Source organism: Aquarana catesbeiana, linkage group LG03 (genome assembly GCF_042186555.1).
Source record: "Aquarana catesbeiana isolate 2022-GZ linkage group LG03, ASM4218655v1, whole genome shotgun sequence".
Lineage (NCBI taxonomy): Eukaryota > Metazoa > Chordata > Amphibia > Anura > Ranidae > Aquarana > Aquarana catesbeiana.
Genome location: NC_133326.1, coordinates 68,127,830 through 68,149,357, shown reverse-complemented (window position 1 = coordinate 68,149,357; position 21,528 = coordinate 68,127,830). Strand labels below are relative to the sequence as shown.

The window sequence follows — 21,528 nt, the reverse complement described above, 5'->3', positions numbered from 1 at the left end:
TTTGTAATTCTATATTAAGGGATGACTAACATCAGCAGCCAGGTACCATCTTCAGATGGTAGAAGCCAAACTGGTCACTTAATCAAACAACATTTTCAAAACAAATTACCATAGATGTTTTTGTGACACTTTTTTTTGGTGGACTTGATCACTGTATGGTGATTAATACTGCCAGAGCAGAAAAACCTTTGGGGGTTCACAATATTAAGCACACTTTCTATGAAACATTGTTATCCATTTGGGGACTCCAGCAATGAAATCTCCTAGCCATCATTCCTACAACTGTTACAACCCATCTTTTTTTCTTAAAGGTGTTCCCACTGCTCTTATTACAATTTACTAATCTTACTAACTAGAACACAGTCACCATCCTGTTGGCCACTTTCTGTCAATATAACATGCACAACCTATAGCTATATCTGGCCTACTGGTTTAGGGAGTTCAGTAAAGAAATTCTGGGGGGGGGGGGGGCATAATGTCAACTCTGTGTGTTAGTCACTGACAGTTTGGCACATATCGTGACAAAGACACGGGGAACCCGTATTCCCTGCTTGCACCCTTCTGTACCATGAGTCACGACCAAAACGCAACAACTGACAGGTACTGGGAGGCAGTGCAGACATGAACAGGCAACGGTATGGATTAGGCTGTTGTTGGATTAGAATGATTAAACAAAACCTATGCCACTTTATCAAATGTCTCTATAAGAGTCCCGCCTTCGATCAATTCTCCCCATCAGAGTGACCCCTTACATCAGCTGTCTTCATCAGAGTGCCCCCTTACATAAATTGTCCTATGGCTCATGAATCAGTGGTCGGTGTATCAGAGACCTGAGGGGAGCAGCTAAAATGGGGGGGGGGGGGTGCAGGCCACCCCAGCACCCCCCTATATCTGGGCCTGCCTGTAAGATGACTATTTTATGTAGGTTGCTCATCTTTGGTATTCCAAGTTTGTAGTATAAGATTCAGCTGTATTAATCATGACAGCACTGTATGTTGTAGAAAGGGATTGAGACTCTACCTTGGCATCTCCTTCCTGTTGATGATAGTACAAAACCCTCGGGACACATACAGATAAAACTGCCAGGAACATTGCTACAAGTTCCCAGTGCACAAATCTCTGGCTCTTCAACGCATTCATCAATGTCTGCAAAGACAAAGTAATTTCAGAGGTAAGATAATTTCATATAAAGCTCTGGATTTGTACATATTATCATCTAAACTAGGTCACTGTACCTTCACACTTGTCATCTTTTAGCACATATCCAGGAGGACAGATGCAACGGTAGGTGCCGTCCAGATTTTGACAAGTTCCAGGAGCGCACTTCCCGGGATCAAGTTCACACTCATTGATATCTAGAAAGAACACAGCGATATTATACCACAACCAGATCAGAAAACAATTAAAACAGACCCAAAGAGCTAAGATGCATTTTTATTTACATCTGTTCATTCAGATGAAGTAATTTAAGATTGCCTCACTGACCAGCCATTTGTGTATTTCAAGTAACATTTTTCATTTTGTCCACCGCTTGGCGGAATTAGCACTACATAAAACACAACATAAATCACTGACAGGAGATTCCAGTCCGCTTGGGTATGTGATTCATATTTTCATGACAATAATACATTACAGGATACAAATTCAAATATTCCAAGACATTTCATATATATGACCTGTAACTAGATACATAATGTCCTTCATTTTAAGATAAAATGTATTTTTAAAGTGAACCTGAAAAGTTACATCAGAAGTTGAATCTGCTTATATTTTGTCTTCGCTGGTTTTTCCCCTTCCCCTGTTTCAACATGTTAATGTGATTTTTAAATACACCCTTCTGTTTTCATTACATCCCATGTTTTAGAAAGATAAGGTGCTACAACCCTCCTAGGTAAGTAGATGCTTCCTGAGCAGATGGGTGCACAATCCAACACTGCACCAATATAAACATAAATGTCCAACCAAGGGATCCACCACACAATTTTGTGCCCAGCAAAATCTTCTTTATTAAATGCTCCACAGGAAGACACAACCCTAATACAGTGATGTTGATGCGCTTCAGCCTTGGTAGGCTTTAATCATAACATGATATCATTATACCCTTTTAAAGCTGAAACACGTCAACATCTCTGTATTAGGGCTGTGTCTTCCTGTGGAGCATTTAATTAAGAAGATTTTACTGAGCACCATATGGTGTTGTGCTTCTCTATGCAATGCAGGCAGGTCATGGCTAGTGGGAGGGGTCGGCAGGATGCTGTACACAGCTTCCTGAAAATACATCACAGCACCCTGTCTCAGAACTCCTCTTAAGAACCCTCAGCTCTGATGCAAGCAGTGAGCTGGCTTTTGGTGGGAGGCTTGCAAATATTAAAATGCCTTGAGGGTTTGGTGTCAGTCTGGAGGAGTTTGCACACTGCCCAAGGTAACGCCTACATGTGATACTGAGCCTCCATGATTGAAAGGACCCAAATCCAATGAATGAAAGGGGCAGCCAGGGACAGGAAGGCTGGGGAGGAAAGGACTAGATAACGCTGGAAGTCATCCAACCAGGAAATTAAGTGGGCACTTTTTGACTTGCTGCAGCTTCTAATGCACACTGTGAGCAGACATTTAACAAAGGCACCAGATATGGTCTTTATATATGCTCACATACCACTCCCCAGGATCCCAACGTCCAAGAATTTCTTATATGCAGATAGCACATTCAATGAATGAGGGCGTTCTTGCCTTACCCATTCCCTCTTACTCAGTTTGGCCCCTCACTATGATGGACTGCCTCACTGCAAATATTACGTTGTAGTGGTGGAACTGAAATTATTTGCACATAAAAGCTCCCTAAATGTTAGGATTCTACAATATAGGTGAGCATACATGCAGGCACCTATCCTGCTCCATGTCTATGTTTATCAATCAGATGGGGCGGGGTATAACATTTCAGTGATTGCCCCAACATAGGCATGGACAACCTGCCATCAAATGCTGGAGGAGTGACAAGTATCATGAATATTTCCTTTACCAACTACAAGGTTGCAATTTGTATTCCTTTTTTGTACACCATATAGTGTAGCTAGGCTTGTCCCCTGACCGGTTAACTTTAAAGAATATGTAAAGAGGAACTTTATTTATATATTTAGGGAAGTTGAGTGGTAGCAACGCTCACAGCAGGGGAAACCCAATCCAATCACTAGATCCTCTCACAGGTGCCGAGGCTCAGTGTGTCCTTTCACACTCGAACAGCATAAATCAATAGATAAAGCCGGCAACACTGTAATCCATAAAGTGTGTTTTGATGGTTACATCAGAGTGACAATAAAAAGACGCATTTCGGCAGAAGCTTTAGTTGTAGCTGACGACAAAGGCTACTGTCGAAATAAGTCAGCGTTATCTATTTATTGTCACTCTGATGTAACCAAATAAAGTACACTTTATGAACTACAATGTTGCCGACTCTATCCATTGATTTAATCATATTTAGGGGCTTCATTATTAAAACATTCCTGTGTTTCCCATTGAATCTTCTATTAGCACAGCACTCAGCTATGAGTTGCTGGCAACCATTTTCAGTAAGGCAGGCCATACACGGTTTGAATTTCGCCTGGTTCAGCAGGAACCGGCTGAGTTTCATACTGTGTATGGGCAGGCTGAATGTACCTTGAATGTAAGTTGATCGATCGATAGACTTGGGTACAACCAGCATGCTGGGTTTTACCTGCAAGCAGCTGCTATAGCCCCTAGCAAAAATCACTGTCTTCTCCTGGCGGGGGTGGGAGAGGGTGGGGGAAGCCATCCCTGCTGGGAGAAGACAGTAATTATTGCTAGGGGCTATAGCTGCTGCTAGCGATAATCGCAGGTAAAACCCAGCATGCTGGTTGATGAAGACAATGGCCCGGCAGGAGGGATTCCCGCATCAACACTGTCTGTGTTAATGGAGGAAATCGTGCAAATTTCCTCAGGATAGAAATTTGCTTTGTGTATGGTCGGCCTAAGGGCAGATGAAGTCAGCGCCCATGGTCTTCCGGTGTCTGTGTCAGCTGCCTGCCCTTGATTCCACCAAGCTCCTGAGCACTAAGCACACAGTGTGACAAAGCCTTTGTTTACAAGTTGCTATAGCAATGGCAGCACAAGTAGAAGTTGCTCCTACAGCTATAGCAGCTTGTAAACAACAGGGAAGCTGGTGGCTATCCACATCCTCTGCCATCTGTAATCTCGTCTGAAGATTCCTGGGATGTGTGAAGCTCATATCCCAAGATTCCAATAGAAGCAGAGCCTACGTCATCTGCCTAGGTGAAAAAAGCAGGAAGAAGAGTGGGCCGATTCAAAATAATTTATTTGTAGATCAAAAAAAAAGTTTTATATCCAATAATGTTAAAGGAAGGATAAAGAATTACAATAAGAGGGCTGTGCCCGCACTGCATGAGTCAACTGCTCGTTTTGTCTAGGGGGTGAGTAGAAAGCATATACTCACCCAATCCTTCGTTCCCCTGGAAAATGGAGCTCCCCCAGTCCAGCAGTGAACTGCTTCTGGTCTGGAGAGCTTGCTCTGGGCATGATTACATCAGGAACAGTATACACACAGCCCCACTGCATGGGGAAAAAATGTTTTTGCCCGGAGTTTGGCTTTAAGTAAAATGTTAACCTTACCTAGACATGTTCTTCCATCAGATGTCATTTCATATCCTTCATTACAGATACATTGGAAGGATCCAATAACATTGACACACTGTCCATTTCTGCATAACTGACCATTGAGCGTGGTACATTCATCGATATCTGTAGGAAAAGAAAAGAAGTCAGATGAGAAATAAAATAACCAAACAGCCTGTAAAAATGAGCCAGCAGGCTTTTCAAAATGGTTTTATTATGAAATAAATTGTAGTGCCCAGCAAAATGTTTTCTTACCATTAGATCAAGAAATATTTAATGCAAACTTACATGGTATGAAAAGCAAACTGAATGATTTTATTCCACTGTGTGGGTAACAACTACATTTTTATAAAAATCAGAATCCAAAGTGAAAATGTGTTTTGACTGCAATCATAAAAGAAACGCACTAGTCTACAAAATTGTAAAGCTAATTTGTCATGGTCGTTTTTGTCATTAGAATAACATTATCCAAAAACAATAGAATGGGTCATTTCCTTTTACCTAATTAATATCTGGATTATCTTCAAAGAGAAAATAGTGTGCTGATTTCTGTGTAGGCGAAAAGAAATATTGGCTAGACTGGACGAAAGAAGGGAGCTCTTCCTGTGAGGACCACGGAGATCGCTCTACCTCTGTGCTGATTTTTTAACCATGTAGGTACAGTTGTGGATAGAAATATCTGGTCACTGATGTTTTGTGCAGGATGTGTGTGTAGATATTTTATACAATATAGGAATTCTGCTTTTAGACTTGGTTCTCACCTATGCAGTTTACTTTTGGTAGCTTCTGCAGTGCTTTTTGCACACGCAATTTTGCTGCGATTTGCATTTTGCTTTTGTTTGCTTTTTTTTTTGGCCAATTTGTTGTTGGGCAAATTAAAAAACGCAAACTGCGCCAAAATCGCTGTGAAATCATGGCAAAAAACACACTACATGCTTTTCTGCAGCTACTCCATTGAAATCTATTGAACAAAAAAGGCAAAATAAAAGCACTGTTTTGCTTTAAAAAAGTCCCTGACCCTTTCCAAAAATGCAGTGGCTGAAAAAAGGAAACCATGTTAAATAAACTGTTAAAAAAACAAAAAGCACCAAAAAACGCATAGGTGTGAACCAAGCCTTAAACCAAACATTTGTAGGTTTGCCTGCCAAACATCTTTAGCCTCCAGTTTGCACCTTTATGATAAGGTATTATGTGCCCATAGCTTGCTATAGAGATATGGGGAGAATACCGGATGTTCAAGTCACTGATTAGTGTTTAAATGATACATCCACTCAAAAGTAATTGGAATTGTATTAAAAAGCAAAATTTGTTGCAAATTCCTGACTTAGCTACATCTATGAAAAAGCCATTGGTCACCTAGACCTAAAAAAACACCTTCATCCCAGACATAAGGTAAAAAGAAATCTATAAAACTGTTGGGATTATATGTTATTAGATACTTTATATGTTTAAGGTATTTATGTTTAAGGTATATATGTTTATTGTTATTAGTTAACAGATATGATTAAGATGTATTGATATTATAAACCTTATAATTGTATTTCATATCCATTCTTATTAAAATTAAGTCATCATAAAAATTTACTTACAAAAAATACACATTTACAACATATACAGTACACAAGGTCCTAATGTGTCAAACCTCATTTAGCAAATTTTGCAAAGAAATCATGTGTTTTGTGTTCACATATATCTAGATGGGTCTAGCCTACTTCTTCGGGACTATCAAACAGCCCCACAGCATTAACTGTTTGTTTAGTTTTATAAATTAACATTCAGTACTGCAGGGCTATGTGATGGATCTGCTGGTGCTGTGTATGATTACTAGCAGTTGGCAGCTTTATCACACAGCCCCACAGTGCTGACTGATCATTCATAATCATAAAGGATAAATCAGCTTAGAGAGGTGGCAGGGGCTCAGTGCTGTGCTGTAATTCCCCCTTAGGAACACCCAGAAATGGAGCTTCAGCCTGGAGTAGAGCTTCAAAAAAAAAAATTATATACACACTGCAAGAATCTTGATGGGACTAAGTGCTATGTGCGCTGGGTTCGTTGGGGTACTCTACAATAAGTCCCTCTTCTTTAAATTAATATTATATTCAATAGTACACAGTGATCTGTCTTGATAATGTAGGGTTTTCATCTTGTTTTTTGCTCGACTTCACCCCAACACTGACAATTTTCGGTCAAGGGGATTCCAGGCTGAGAACAAGTAAAAAATCTGCAGTACCCCAATAGTTATTTTAAAAATGTATCATCCATACCATTTAACCCTAAGTTTATCTTTAGCCAAGGGAATGTTTAGGTTTTTCTTCTTTTTTGGTATCTGTGTCCTGTTCGGGAGACTTCTCTTTACTTCCCGTCCTGGAGACATAACAGGATGTCAGGAGGAATCTCTCCAAACTGTCATCTATTAGACAGTTGTCACTTCAACAAGTGTACTTAGAAGATTTCCCCTTACCTCCTTTTCTCATAACAACTGTAACATTTTCAATTTCCCATTTTCTCCTGGTATCAATGGTTACCAGAACAAATAGAGATGGTGCATCTCTGTACTTGGGACATAGACAGCAGTAAAAGTTAGCAAATGTTCTGGCTCTTCCCTATGCTGTCCAAATCTTGCTGAACTATTAAGCTTCAGACTAACTTAGATTTAGCCCATAAACTAATTGCTATCACTTAAAGTGGTTTTAAAGACTAAACATTTTTTTTACCTTAATGCATTCTTTGCATTAGGGTAAAAAATGTTTTAGGTAAAAGTATTGACCCCTTACCCTCCCAAAACGTATATGAGCCTCCAACACTTATCTGAGCCCTCACTTGATCCAGCGATGTGCCCGTCTGCAGAAGCTCTCTCCTCTCACTTCCCATTCTCAAAGACTTTGCTGAGGCAGTGGGAGCCATTGGTTCTCACTGCTGTCAGTTAAATCTTGTGACAAGACAGTGGGGGGCCAGGGTCGAGCCGTACTGTGTGTATTTATGGACACAGGCAGCACCGCTCGGGATTGAGCCTGCAGGTGTGCCACCATAGGAAGCTACTTCCTATGGTGGTACACCGAGAAGAGGTGGAGCCAGAATCACTGGCGGGGGACCAAAGAAAAGGCAGTTCAGTGCCTTTCTGCAATTTCATTGTACAGAGCAGGTATGAACCTGTTTGTGTTTTTTTTGTTTTTTTTTTATTTACAATCACTTAATTATGCCTTACTCTGTTGCATATTCAACTCATCTAGAATCAGGAGCTTCTATGCCAGAGCACCAAGATCCCAACACCCAGATAAACTAGTCTGACACCAATCATAATTAATTGTTCGTCCCTTACCTATACAATCATTGTTGTGTGATAGGATAAACCCATCGAAACAGCGGCAGTTGTAAGATCCAATTGTATTCCTACATGTCCCATTGCCACAAGGATCTCTTTCACATTCATTAATATCTGCAAAAGGAAAAGAAACTGTAAGACTCATTGGAAAGCACAGTATGTTTGAGATCCGTCTTCAGATGCTGTATGCATTTCTATTCTTTAATTCAACAGTATACGTTATGTTCTTATAAAGAAAGTGTTTTGGTTCCATTCTGTGGCTCAAGAACTATGCACTGTATTGATTTATTAACCTGGGGCTTTGGTCTTCTCCACAGAAGATTGGAACCCCCCTACCCCTTAATGTTTGATGGACTTGTTGCTGAGGAATACTGTAACTTATGACTGCTTATATGATTACAGAGCCTATAACCTTCAACCAGTAAAGTGCACTCTTTTAGTATTGAAATTTTATTCTTAATATTATTTGAAAAAGCTGGCTTAAAGCTGAAGATTTAGGTATGCATATTTATGTGTCGTTACATTTGTCCAGCTTGGACCAATGTAAATATGCATGCGTCATACATAGCCGATCCATGTGGAAGCCGGAAATCATTGTAGTAGGCACCACTACTACAGTGATTGCTACTAGCTTCCAGCACCTGTGTCAAGCAGCTGCCCTGCTGCTTAGTGAATGTAGGAGGTCGCTTGCTTGGCATGGACGTCATTCAGAGAACACCTTGCATTTGAAAAGGTGAAAATAAAAACAAGGAAAAGGGGCGCCTCTGAGTATAAATCAATAATCATTTATTACAACAAACAATATCCACTCACATGGAGGACTGTAGTATTGCGTTCCGGTGCATCTCTGAGTAGAGAAAAGGCTGGAGGACCACAAGTCTCAGCAAGTCCGTGCAGTGCTGGTCACACATCAAGTCCTGGCAGGGATGGATGGTGATGGCAGAACACGGTGGGAGTTCCCTCGGGTCTCCAGATGGCACTTCAGAATAGGTAGAAGGTTGAATAACAAAGACCAACGGTCTGTGGGTTCCAGGGAGGGGATGGGGGGGCGTCAAAGCCGATCGCCGGGCGCGCTGCTGTCTGAGGCTCGTACGGCTCCGTGGAGAGAGATGGTGACGGCCGTACAGGGAGCCAGAACGAGGCCTGGAAAGCAAGCGCAGCGCGGCGCCGGGCCGTGACGTCACAGCTCTGCGACGCGTTTCCGAGTCTGCGCGCTATAGATGACAGGAATAGCGGCACTCCTTTTTCAAGCATAGGGGGCAGATGTAATGGCAGTCCTTTTGTAGTCTTTGGGAGGGAGGGGGAAGGGGCGGGGCTGAGAATAATAAACAGTATCCGGATACAATGCAGCTTTTTGGCAATACTAGATATAATGCACATGGAAGTGGGGCACAAGTTAATAAAGTTTAAGCATGGAGTATCTGTACATACATATATAGGAGACATATGAGCATAGTTGTACATAGAATTGGAAAATGAAAATTAAAAATTAAAATTGGAAATAAAAAATATTTGATTAAAAACCAGTACACATCCACCTGCAGAATAAAATCTGGTGCATATGCAACCAATATGGACCATATATAAGAACATGTAAGTGTATCAATTGAGAATTGGGATGGTACTAAAAATTAATAATAATAATATTAATGATCATGGACCAGTGCAAGATAAAAAATATATAGATATATAAAATAAGAAATTTATATATGTAAAATACACAAGAGATGGTGATTATATAAATATAAATATCAGTACACACTGTAAACATAATTAGCGATGTAACACAGTCCGCAAGGGAAAAACCAGGAGAAAAGAGCAAGGGGAGGGGAAAAAAAAGGGGGGGGGAGGGGGGGGGGGAAGGAAAAGCAAGAAGGGAAAGGAGGGGGGGGGGGGGAGGGTGGGGGGGGTAATGGGAAAGAACGAGGGCAGGGGAGGGGGCGGGGGATGGAATATACTTACTCGTGGACCCGCCACCCCCACAATAATAGATATGTTAGTGTGTATACAACCTGTGGTAAGGATGATAAAAATACAAGCAATGAATATACACATACCATATATAAGCAAATAAAAGCAATATATATCTATAATATGGTGGCAATCTCGATGCCCTCATTCAAGCCCCCAGGCGAGAGGACGTCGAGATTGTAAATCCAGAACGTTTCCCTTGCACAGAGCTTTTTGAAACGTTCGGCGGGAGTATATGACTTGGGGATTTGTTCAATTACCCATACAGTGAGGCCCGTGGTGGATTTATGGTGAAAACTAGCAAAATGTCGTGGGACACTGTGCATGTCTTTGCCACCCTCTATCAGTCTCCGGTGTTGACCGAAACGCTGTCTGAGGGGGCAGATTGTTCTACCGACATAGATCAGTCCACAGGGGCACATGAGGCCGTAGACTACAAAATCAGAAGAACAATTGTAGAATTGGTCTATCTGGTACGTTTTACCTTTGGAAAGGAATGACTTTTGTCCATGTTTAACAAAGGCACAAGTTTTGCATAGGGTTTTTTTGCATCGATACATGCCAACCAAAGGTATAAGTGTGGTGGCATGGTCGTTGGTCACAGTGGTTTTGAGTTTACTTGGGGCAATTTTACTTTTCAAGTTAGGTGCTTTACGGTAAGTGATTCGTGGTACTGTAGGGAGAAGAGTTTTGAGAAGGGGGTCCTGTAATAGAATCCCCCAATGTTTTTTCATGATATTTTCCATTTTTTTATATTCGAAGTGAAAGGTCGTGATAAATCTGGTGGAGTGATCTGTTGGGCAAGTATTTGTTTTGGCTGGTTTACCCTTGGAATAGGATGCACAAGCTACATCAACCAATTCTTTAGGGTATTGTTTTTCAGCGAATTTGTTTTTTAATGAAGTGCTGGAGGCTGCATAATCACTATCGAGGGTACAGTTCTGTCTGAGACGGCAGAACTGTCCCTTTGGTATATTTTTCGTCCACTTCGGATAGTGGCAGCTGTGAAAATGTAAAAAGGAATTCCCAGCAGTTGGCTTGGTGTAATTTTTAGCAATGATTCTATCGTCTATGTGACCCAATTCCAAATCGAGATATGCTAAATGGGTGGGGTCGGAGGTGTGGGTGAAGGCAAGTCCATAGGGATTATGGTTACAGTGGTCCACAAATGATGTAATCTGATCATTTGTGGACCACTGTAACCATAATCCCTATGGACTTGCCTTCACCCACACCTCCGACCCCACCCATTTAGCATATCTCGATTTGGAATTGGGTCACATAGACGATAGAATCATTGCTAAAAATTACACCAAGCCAACTGCTGGGAATTCCTTTTTACATTTTCACAGCTGCCACTATCCGAAGTGGACGAAAAATATACCAAAGGGACAGTTCTGCCGTCTCAGACAGAACTGTACCCTCGATAGTGATTATGCAGCCTCCAGCACTTCATTAAAAAACAAATTCGCTGAAAAACAATACCCTAAAGAATTGGTTGATGTAGCTTGTGCATCCTATTCCAAGGGTAAACCAGCCAAAACAAATACTTGCCAACAGATCACTCCACCAGATTTATCACGACCTTTCACTTCGAATATAAAAAAATGGAAAATATCATGAAAAAACATTGGGGGATTCTATTACAGGACCCCCTTCTCAAAACTCTTCTCCCTACAGTACCACGAATCACTTACCGTAAAGCACCTAACTTGAAAAGTAAAATTGCCCCAAGTAAACTCAAAACCACTGTGACCAACGACCATGCCACCACACTTATACCTTTGGTTGGCATGTATCGATGCAAAAAAACCCTATGCAAAACTTGTGCCTTTGTTAAACATGGACAAAAGTCATTCCTTTCCAAAGGTAAAACGTACCAGATAGACCAATTCTACAATTGTTCTTCTGATTTTGTAGTCTACGGCCTCATGTGCCCCTGTGGACTGATCTATGTCGGTAGAACAATCTGCCCCCTCAGACAGCGTTTCGGTCAACACCGGAGACTGATAGAGGGTGGCAAAGACATGCACAGTGTCCCACGACATTTTGCTAGTTTTCACCATAAATCCACCACGGGCCTCACTGTATGGGTAATTGAACAAATCCCCAAGTCATATACTCCCGCCGAACGTTTCAAAAAGCTCTGTGCAAGGGAAACGTTCTGGATTTACAATCTCGACGTCCTCTCGCCTGGGGGCTTGAATGAGGGCATCGAGATTGCCACCATATTATAGATATATATTGCTTTTATTTGCTTATATATGGTATGTGTATATTCATTGCTTGTATTTTTATCATCCTTACCACAGGTTGTATACACACTAACATATCTATTATTGTGGGGGTGGCGGGTCCACGAGTAAGTATATTCCATCCCCCGCCCCCTCCCCTGCCCTCGTTCTTTCCCATTACCCCCCCACCCTCCCCCCCCCCCCCTCCTTTCCCTTCTTGCTTTTCCTTCCCCCCCCCCCTCCCCCCCCCTTTTTTTTTTCCCCTCCCCTTGCTCTTTTCTCCTGGTTTTTCCCTTGCGGACTGTGTTACATCGCTAATTATGTTTACAGTGTGTACTGATATTTATATTTATATAATCACCATCTCTTGTGTATTTTACATATATAAATTTCTTATTTTATATATCTATATATTTTTTATCTTGCACTGGTCCATGATCATTAATATTATTATTATTAATTTTTAGTACCATCCCAATTCTCAATTGATACACTTACATGTTCTTATATATGGTCCATATTGGTTGCATATGCACCAGATTTTATTCTGCAGGTGGATGTGTACTGGTTTTTAATCAAATATTTTTTATTTCCAATTTTAATTTTTAATTTTCATTTTCCAATTCTATGTACAACTATGCTCATATGTCTCCTATATATGTATGTACAGATACTCCATGCTTAAACTTTATTAACTTGTGCCCCACTTCCATGTGCATTATATCTAGTATTGCCAAAAAGCTGCATTGTATCCGGATACTGTTTATTATTCTCAGCCCCGCCCCTTCCCCCTCCCTCCCAAAGACTACAAAAGGACTGCCATTACATCTGCCCCCTATGCTTGAAAAAGGAGTGCCGCTATTCCTGTCATCTATAGCGCGCAGACTCGGAAACGCGTCGCAGAGCTGTGACGTCACGGCCCGGCGCCGCGCTGCGCTTGCTTTCCAGGCCTCGTTCTGGCTCCCTGTACGGCCGTCACCATCTCTCTCCACGGAGCCGTACGAGCCTCAGACAGCAGCGCGCCCGGCGATCGGCTTTGACGCCCCCCCATCCCCTCCCTGGAACCCACAGACCGTTGGTCTTTGTTATTCAACCTTTTACCTATTCTGAAGTGCCATCTGGAGACCCGAGGGAACTCCCACCGTGTTCTGCCATCACCATCCATCCCTGCCAGGACTTGATGTGTGACCAGCACTGCACGGACTTGCTGAGACTTGTGGTCCTCCAGCCTTTTCTCTACTCAGAGATGCACCGGAACGCAATACTACAGTCCTCCATGTGAGTGGATATTGTTTGTTGTAATAAATGATTATTGATTTATACTCAGAGGCGCCCCTTTTCCTTGTTTTTATCTTCCTCAGCCTATTGGACCCTGCTTCTGGTCTTTTTTTGGTGGCAGCCCTGATAGACTTCATCTTGTGTATATGTCTATATACACCTACAGTCACCTACCCTGCCATTGGACTATTTAGGATCTGTTATGTGAGGTATACCTGCTTTGCGCCTTTTTACTTGTTTTTTGAAAAGGTGAAGACTGGGACATCGCTAAGCATCAGGACAGACGCTACTGCAAATTCCAGATTCTATGGGGCTCGGCCAAGTATGGCACATGTATACTTACACTGGTCCAAGCCGGATCAATGCAGCTATGTAAAATATATGTATACCTAAACCAGCTTTAACACAAAACGAAGACATCAAATATGGATGAAGTTGGCGGTCAAGAAAGGTCCTTTTCCTCACACATACAGTGTATTCACTGTGCATCCATATGGCAAATTTGGATGCTCAGCAGTTGTTACAAAGATAGGCTGATATCTATTTCTTGATTACCAATCATCCCCTGTATGGCCAACTTTTCTATGATCTTTACTGAGATGTGAAATGTTTTGAATTTTCTGCCTTTGATGACAGCTATAAAAACAATAAAAGTACTTGTTCTGTAATACTGTTTAGATGCCTCTGGCTTTTACCAAGTTTATATTGATCATTTAAAATATGCATGAAAGCACAGACAGGCTTTTTGGTACCCACCAAGACACATAGTCTGATCATCATTGGTCTTAAATCCATTGTGGCACACACAGTAATATCCCCCAACCTTATCATGGCACTCTCCATGGCTGCAGACATTTGGAATTTCCAAACACTCATTGCGATCTGTACAGAGACAAAAGAGAAATGGTATATAAACAGATCTGCTCTGATTACATTACATGTAGATACTTGAATAGCAGACAGACTAGTAACATTTTATGTCGCTGTTTATCTAGGTGTAAAGAATATGAATGGAGAAAATGAAATGTTAAACAGGCGTACTTGATTTGTCAAAGAATGTCATCTTTCCTTCTTCCAAACAAATCTGGTCCCCCCCCCCCCCACCCCCCAATCACTTTATGTAAATATGCTCAGTTCTTCAATAATGAAACCAGAAATGTGGATCATGAGAATAAACATGTTGCTAATTTATGTTTAATGATATCTTCATGTCTTTGTTGTGATCAACAAGAATAATGAGGCGTTCCAAGGACCAGATGTGTGTTTTGTTTTTGGAGTTTTTTTTTATAAGAGGTTTAGGAAAACCAGACAAAGAACACTGGCAAAGAGCTTAGCTTAACTACTGGATCATGTCCCTTTGCATTGGGGCAAAAATAATCTTGAAAACAGTAACAAATAGTGTATTTTTCTCCTACCTTAAAAACAAAATGTCTAGATTGCTATGCAACTAAAGCCATAGACGGTTCGAAACTTAGCCGGTTCAGCAGGGCCCGGCTGAGATTCGAACGATGTATGGGCAGGCTGATTGTACCCAAGTTGATTGATCAATCAATGGTACAACCAGCCTGTTGGATTTTTCTACATACAGTTACTGCCAGCAGCTATGGCTAATAGCAGTAACCATTGCATTCTGGCGGCTGGAAATGCTCCCTGCTCCCCCCCGTTGACAGAATACAATAGCACAGTGGGAGGCATTCCCCCATCAACACTGACTGTGACCTGTGGTGGAAGGAAAGAAAATAGTATCTATGGCCAGCTTAAATAACAAACATGTCTATACTTACCTGCTCTGTGCAATTGTTTTGCAGCCCAGATCCTCTTTTTCTGGGGTGCCCCGCCAGCACTCCAGGCCCCGCCTCTTCATCAGATGCCCTCACAGAAAGCCGCTTTCCCTGAGGGCACCCGTGCAGGCTTGCTCCAGAGTCCCACTGCTGCATCCATTGATACACACGGTGGGACTTTTCCCTGCCCCCCCCTCCCACGTCAATGGATTTGATTGACAGCAGTGGGAGCCAATGGCTCCTGCTGCTTTCAATTTGTCTAATGAGGAGAGAGTGACTGGAGCCGCTGCACTTGTGCACATCGCTGGATCGGATCAGGCTCAGGAAAGAAAAAGGGGGATGCATTAAGGTAAAACTCTTTAAGGCTTCTTCACACGGGCCTCTGAACAACATACATTTCGTTGTATTTTCCCTACCTGGAAAGCTTAGGGGCTGTATATACCTGCCCATAGACTCAAATGGCTGTGTGCGGCTGTACTCTGGTATATACTGGCACTCATGTAAGCATGAGTAAAACAAGCAGGTGTATGCAAGAAATAGAAAATGTTCATTTGTTTGCATATACCTGTGAGCTACTGTATACTTGTGTTTACATGAGCACCTGTATATATCCACGTACAGCTGCGTACAGCCATTCATGTCTATGAAAGCACGCCGGAATTTATGTTGCATGGACTCAGATACAGGGCCTTCTTAATGTATGGGCACTGCCCAGGGGCCCCAGATGTACGGGGGCCCCATGATAATCTTGCATTACTTCATATTTGCCAACTGTCCCCGATTTGCTGGGACAGTCACGCTTATTTTTAAGCTGTCCCAGAATGGCTGTGTCTCGGGCAGCATCCCAGAACCTGTACTGTGCCCTCCTGGTCCCAGTATTGTGCCTTTCTGCCTCCCCCCTGTACTGTGCCCTTTGTGTTGATTAGTCTTTGATTTATAGCATTTTTTTTATGATTTAAAATCAATTTTATTGAAAGTACTAATAAATATATGTTTAATTCTATCAACTATTTATAATTTCAGTCTTCAGAGTAGGTGTGTAAATTGGGGCAGGCTGGTAGGGGCCCCAGTGCATTACTTTGCCCTGGGGCCTATGGTGCTATTAAGATGGCCCTGCTCAGACAACCATGTGCAAGAGTCCCTACTGGTGCACACTGAGTATTCTGCTCCTATAATCAGTCATTTGAGTTGATTCATTTAAACAGAGAAAAGAAAATGAGCTCAAAAGTAAAATTGTAGCCATATCAACCAAACAGAACTGATAGGTTGCTAAGGTCAACAACTCCACTTTGTGCCTATTTTCTTTTCTTGAGGTTTAATGAAGCAGCCTTGCTAGAAATTATTTATTAGGAGGTGATAAGAAATGATAACGCAAATGCCATACCTGCAGGCCTTTCCTGTCATCCATGAAGCCTGGCTGGAATACTCCCCATGTAATACCTTCCTGCACCCTGGCTTATTTCTAGGACACAGCAGTCGCTGGGCACTTGCCCCCAGCATCGCAGAAGCAAGTGTGCTTCCTGGTTTAAATGTTGTACATGCACAGTGTGCTCTCTCCCATTACAGCAAAGACTCTCCAGTCACACATCCCCATCAGGACTCTGACACTACTGTAGCTGCTTTTTTAGCTCATACTCTGGACTACAACAAAATAGCCATCGAGCCACCTTTAATGACAACTAAAGAGATTATCTTTGAGAAATTATTATTTCTCAAAGAAAAAGGCATTTTTTGTAGCCCATGTTCAGGACATGGGGATGTAGGAATGTCAAGGTAGAAAGCAAGCCAAGCTGCTCCAGGGGAGAGCAATTCCACGCTTCAACCTCACGGTGCAGGTCTAGTCCGCAATCTGGATAGGAGCCACTGGAAAAGGAAAAGGTTTGACCGTACTCACAGGTTTGAAGCAAAAGTGAAGACTTTATTGAAGATAAAAATCATCAGACAACATCGTAGACATCATGATAACATAACATCAATGCAGACTTGGCAGAGATTAACGCGTTTCACGAATTGGAATTCGCTTAGTCATAATCATAGTCATAATCTCTGCCAGGTCTGCATTGATGTCATGATGTCTACGATGTTGTCTGATGATTTTTATCTTCAATAAAGTCTTCACTTTTGCTTCAAACCTGTGAGTGCATTCAAACCTTTTCCTGTTCCATGTAGAAATGTAAACACTGGTAATATTTTGGCAAGGCTTCATAGGTTACAGGCCACAGGTATGGCATTTTGAGTAATCAATATTTTTTTACAAAGGTACAGTGTACAACCCCAATTCCCAAAATTTGGGATGCTGTGAATAAATCAAATGTTTAAACTGAGAAAATGTGCCATTTTAAGAAAAAAATTACGTTTTTTTTTTCGCTCCATGAGATGCAAAAAATGGGGGGGAAATGTCTGTGCGTCTTATGGAGCAAATATTGACCAGGCCTCCTTCCGCTGTGTTAGAATACCGGGCTGGCTGTTCGGTTCCTCTGTGGCAGAGTAGAGGAGGAGTCTGAGTCAGGGGTGCAGTAGCGCCAGGCCAGCCTTTCAATGAACGAGCACGGCCCAGTTGCATGGCGAACGTCACACTGTGGGAGGAGCGAGTGCTGGCGGCCGCGCTGCTGTGCTGTGTACGTGAGCTGCCTGGGCTGGACTGACTTCACTGCATCACACAAGGAATCTGAACCCCCGCAGAGCAAACTCATCACTGTGATCTGTACATCAAGGTTTATTATTTTACATTTTTCTCTTTATGGTTGACCTGGGTTGAGGGAAAGGGGGGGGGGTACTTTGGAGGTGTGGCCCGGGTGCTTTGGAGGCTTAATGTACTGACCACTGGCTAACGTATATTTTATTAAATATTTTAGTACACCATTTGGTTCAGAATATTTTTTTACTGGTTTTCCTCCTCTAAAACCTAGGTGCGTCTTATGGTTATTGAGGGAAAAATATGGTAGGTAATTTTGAAATTGACGGCAGCAGCACATGTCAAAAAAGTTGGGACAGGGCAACAAAAAAGCTGACAGTAAGTGTTACCAACAATTAAGAGCTGGAAGAACATTTTGCAACTAATTAGGTTAGTTTGCAAAAGGTCAGTAACATGACTGGGTATAAAAATAATAAAGTAAATAAAAAAATACAATTTAAAAATCGCTACATTCTGTATGCATGTAGATTTTACACAGCATCTTACCTTTTTTTGGAATTGGGGTTGTAAATAAAAGCTGATCATTGTAAGCCTCCCTGCTTTAAGTAGATGTTTGAGTCTTGTATTTATTGTTCCATTGTAGTCTTAGTAAAACAGAACTTAAAGTATAACTAAAGGCAAAACCTTTTTTTTTAAGTTTTGCATAGGGTGGGGATGGATTAGAACACCTGTTAGGTTTTTTATTGCTGCCTGTGTCCCTGTTAGGGAGATTCCCCCTCTCTATTTGTCCTGTTTTCCATTATCATTGAAAGTGAAAGTAAAAAAAAATCACACATTTTGGGTTGTCCCCAGAAAAGTAGAGGAAATCTACCAACGGAGACACTAGATCTGGTGACCTGGGGGCCCCAATGGAACCCTTATTTTGTAAGGATTTCCTTTGACTTCCTGTTTGGCTATGGGACAGGAAGTGAAATCTCCACAATGGGACACAGATGGCAGAAAAAAAATATATCTGACAGGGGTTATAACTTTACCCTACTCTATCCAAAATGAAAAAAAAAAAGTTTTGCCTATAGTACTACATAAACCTAAAGCTAATCTATTCAATAAAATATACCTAAAGCTAATCTATTCAATAAAATATACTGGTCAGTACCGTGCACTTATGTCACAAAAAAATCATCTCATAAAGAATTCTATATTCCTGCAAGGTTTGACATATGCCAAGAACAAGCCAGGTTTGTTTCCCTTAACAGATATCAAGTGAATGTGTAGAGAATGGCAGGAAGGTGTATGGACTGCCAATGTGATCAGCGATATTGTTCTTTACATCTGATAATTCATCCACTTTCCTGTTCCAGTAAGCTGCTTACAATAGTGGTTGAGAGAAGCTGTAAACATCTTTATACAACCACCTCACTATATTCCTGACCAAGTTTATAACACCACCCAATAGACAAAAGGTTTCCACGATAGTGTTGGAGAAACAGCAGAAACAACAGGCTTGCCCCTACAGAGAGAGAATGGCTGGAAAAATACAGTTTTTCCTTTGCAGACTGAGTGAAATGAATTACATCTTTTAAGCAACATAGAGTCATTTTCTTTTGTGTTGATAGCAGAGCAACTCTTACTACAATGTAAGTTCTTCAACCCTGTTTTTTCTTGAGTCTACAGACCTGGGAAAGAAGCCTGATGATTCCCTTAGCTATCTGTTGTTGGTGATAAAAACTGGATTTCTAGCCAGGTGAATGAAGACTAGTGCCAAAAATACTCTTTTTTGAATTGTAAACTGTGCTTGTCCTTAAGATGTGAAAGACCAGTGCATAGTTCCAATAATAAATCAACCACCATTGTCAACTCATTTTAGAGATTTTAGAGATTTTGTGCAGATGTCCAGGGTCTGCTACCTAATAGGAAACATATCATTTGGCAAAATCAGAGCCTACTTAGCATGATCCTATGTCACTAAAGGAGAAGTGTACATCATTACTTTAATTCTTGCTGTCAACTCAAAAACTATCTGTAGCATGATTCTAAACTCACTACTATTCAGGCAAGATGTTTGACTAGCATTGTAGAAACTAGTGGTAGTATCTGACTATAATGTAGCAGCTCAAGATTGCTGAAAGTGAAAGCTTCCTGTAAAATAGATGTGTTGCTGTCAGTGCTGTATGTGCTATAAAACATGTGCCATGGGCATGTACCTAGGATAGGATAAGAGGAATTTGCATTACAGTACAACATTTACATTCATTGTTTTTTCCTTTCATGTTCACTTGAGCTATTCCTAACAATGGTGGGAGGGGGTAGTGGCTGGATCCTACAAGATGAATCACAAGATTCCCTGCAACTTTTTATGTACTATTTTTCCCTTCAGGCCTTTGATTGTTAGTAGCGATACTAATTATGTATAAATATGTAGCACACTGTGTTTGGTGTCTTCTGGTTTTAAATGTACAATAATAACATAACATAATTAGGATAGGGACAAATAAGCATAGAAAGGGTCCCACCATTGACATATATCTAGGACTGCATAGAGTTAAAATGCAGTTTTGATCACCACTGTCTAACAACTGAATAAGATAATTAAATGAGAAGTACAGCCAAAGCCCATTTTGCTATACTTCTCCTGTGGATCACGGGAGTGCAGTTCGTTCTGCACTCCTGTGACCTGTTTAGCAGACAGCGGGCTGAAATCTGCTGTCTGCTGACGTCACAGAGCTGGTCAAGGCTTGGGGAATATTGCGACAATGGAGTTGGGATCTGAGGACATGCCTGGAGTGGCACCCAGCAAAGCAAGCACTGAGAGGCTAAGAGCCTGAGCCACACATTCCTGCCCGCTCGACAGCCCAGCGTTTCAGTGAGCGAGGAGGGGGCAGAACAGAGAGCAGTGACTGACAGTCACCAGCTCTCTGTTCGGGGAGCTGTGAGAACTGAGCGATCTGCGGTATTAGATTGCTCGGTTCTCAGTGTTAGAGCCAGTGGGGACAGATACATCATCGGACTGATGCTCAGCCACCTAGGTAAGTATGAATCTAAAATAAAAAGCAAGTCCATACTTCTATTTTAGGTCTGTAGAGTACAATGCTGCAGTGTTGTTTAAGAAAATGATGTGTTAAAAAAAAGTAGTGTGAAGACGTGGAAGTAATTTAATTTATACCTAATTTTAACCCCATGTAAAACTCGATATAAAACCCCCATATATTTCAATAGGTTCAGCATCATAGTATACAGTTACTTCTCTGGAGATCCTTCCATAACAGCAATTACTCCTGCAGCAGCTTTGCCAGCCTGCAGTGTGAGCTCCATTGGTTGCCCATTGGCCTGCCTATCTGATGAACATGACAGGCAGCCCAACAGTCACCTGAAGGAGTTTGGACACCAGGCTGACAATGCTGCTGCCAATAGCAAGGCAGCTGCTTAGTTTCGTCAGCCTGCAACAGGAAGTGCTGTTACCGGCAGAAGCTCCAGATAAGAAATTTTGCAACACGTTTACAAAAAAACGATTTGCTCAACAAAACTGTATACAGTGAGGCATGGTGGCAAACATTAGCAAAAGGTACCAATCAAGGCGGACTTGTAGTTCCACTGCTGTGAGTGTTTTGGCTACAAGGGGCCCATTCTAGTCTACAAATTGCAAGCCAATAATGGAAGAGGCCT

At 41.7% G+C, this 21,528-nt stretch overlaps 1 protein-coding gene across 1 annotated transcript in view; it reads right to left on the bottom strand.

Moving 5' to 3' along the window:
- Positions 1-21,528, bottom strand: part of FBN1 (fibrillin 1) — a 408,253-nt gene that overhangs the window by 33,986 nt on the left and 352,739 nt on the right. Inside the window, exons 44-48 of the mRNA XM_073623525.1 lie at positions 14,206-14,331; positions 7,964-8,080; positions 4,642-4,770; positions 1,236-1,355; positions 1,021-1,146 (exon numbers count right to left, since the gene is read on the bottom strand). Of these exons, the coding sequence (XP_073479626.1) occupies positions 1,021-1,146; positions 1,236-1,355; positions 4,642-4,770; positions 7,964-8,080; positions 14,206-14,331 (618 nt within the window). The remainder of the gene's footprint in view (positions 1-1,020; positions 1,147-1,235; positions 1,356-4,641; positions 4,771-7,963; positions 8,081-14,205; positions 14,332-21,528) is intronic.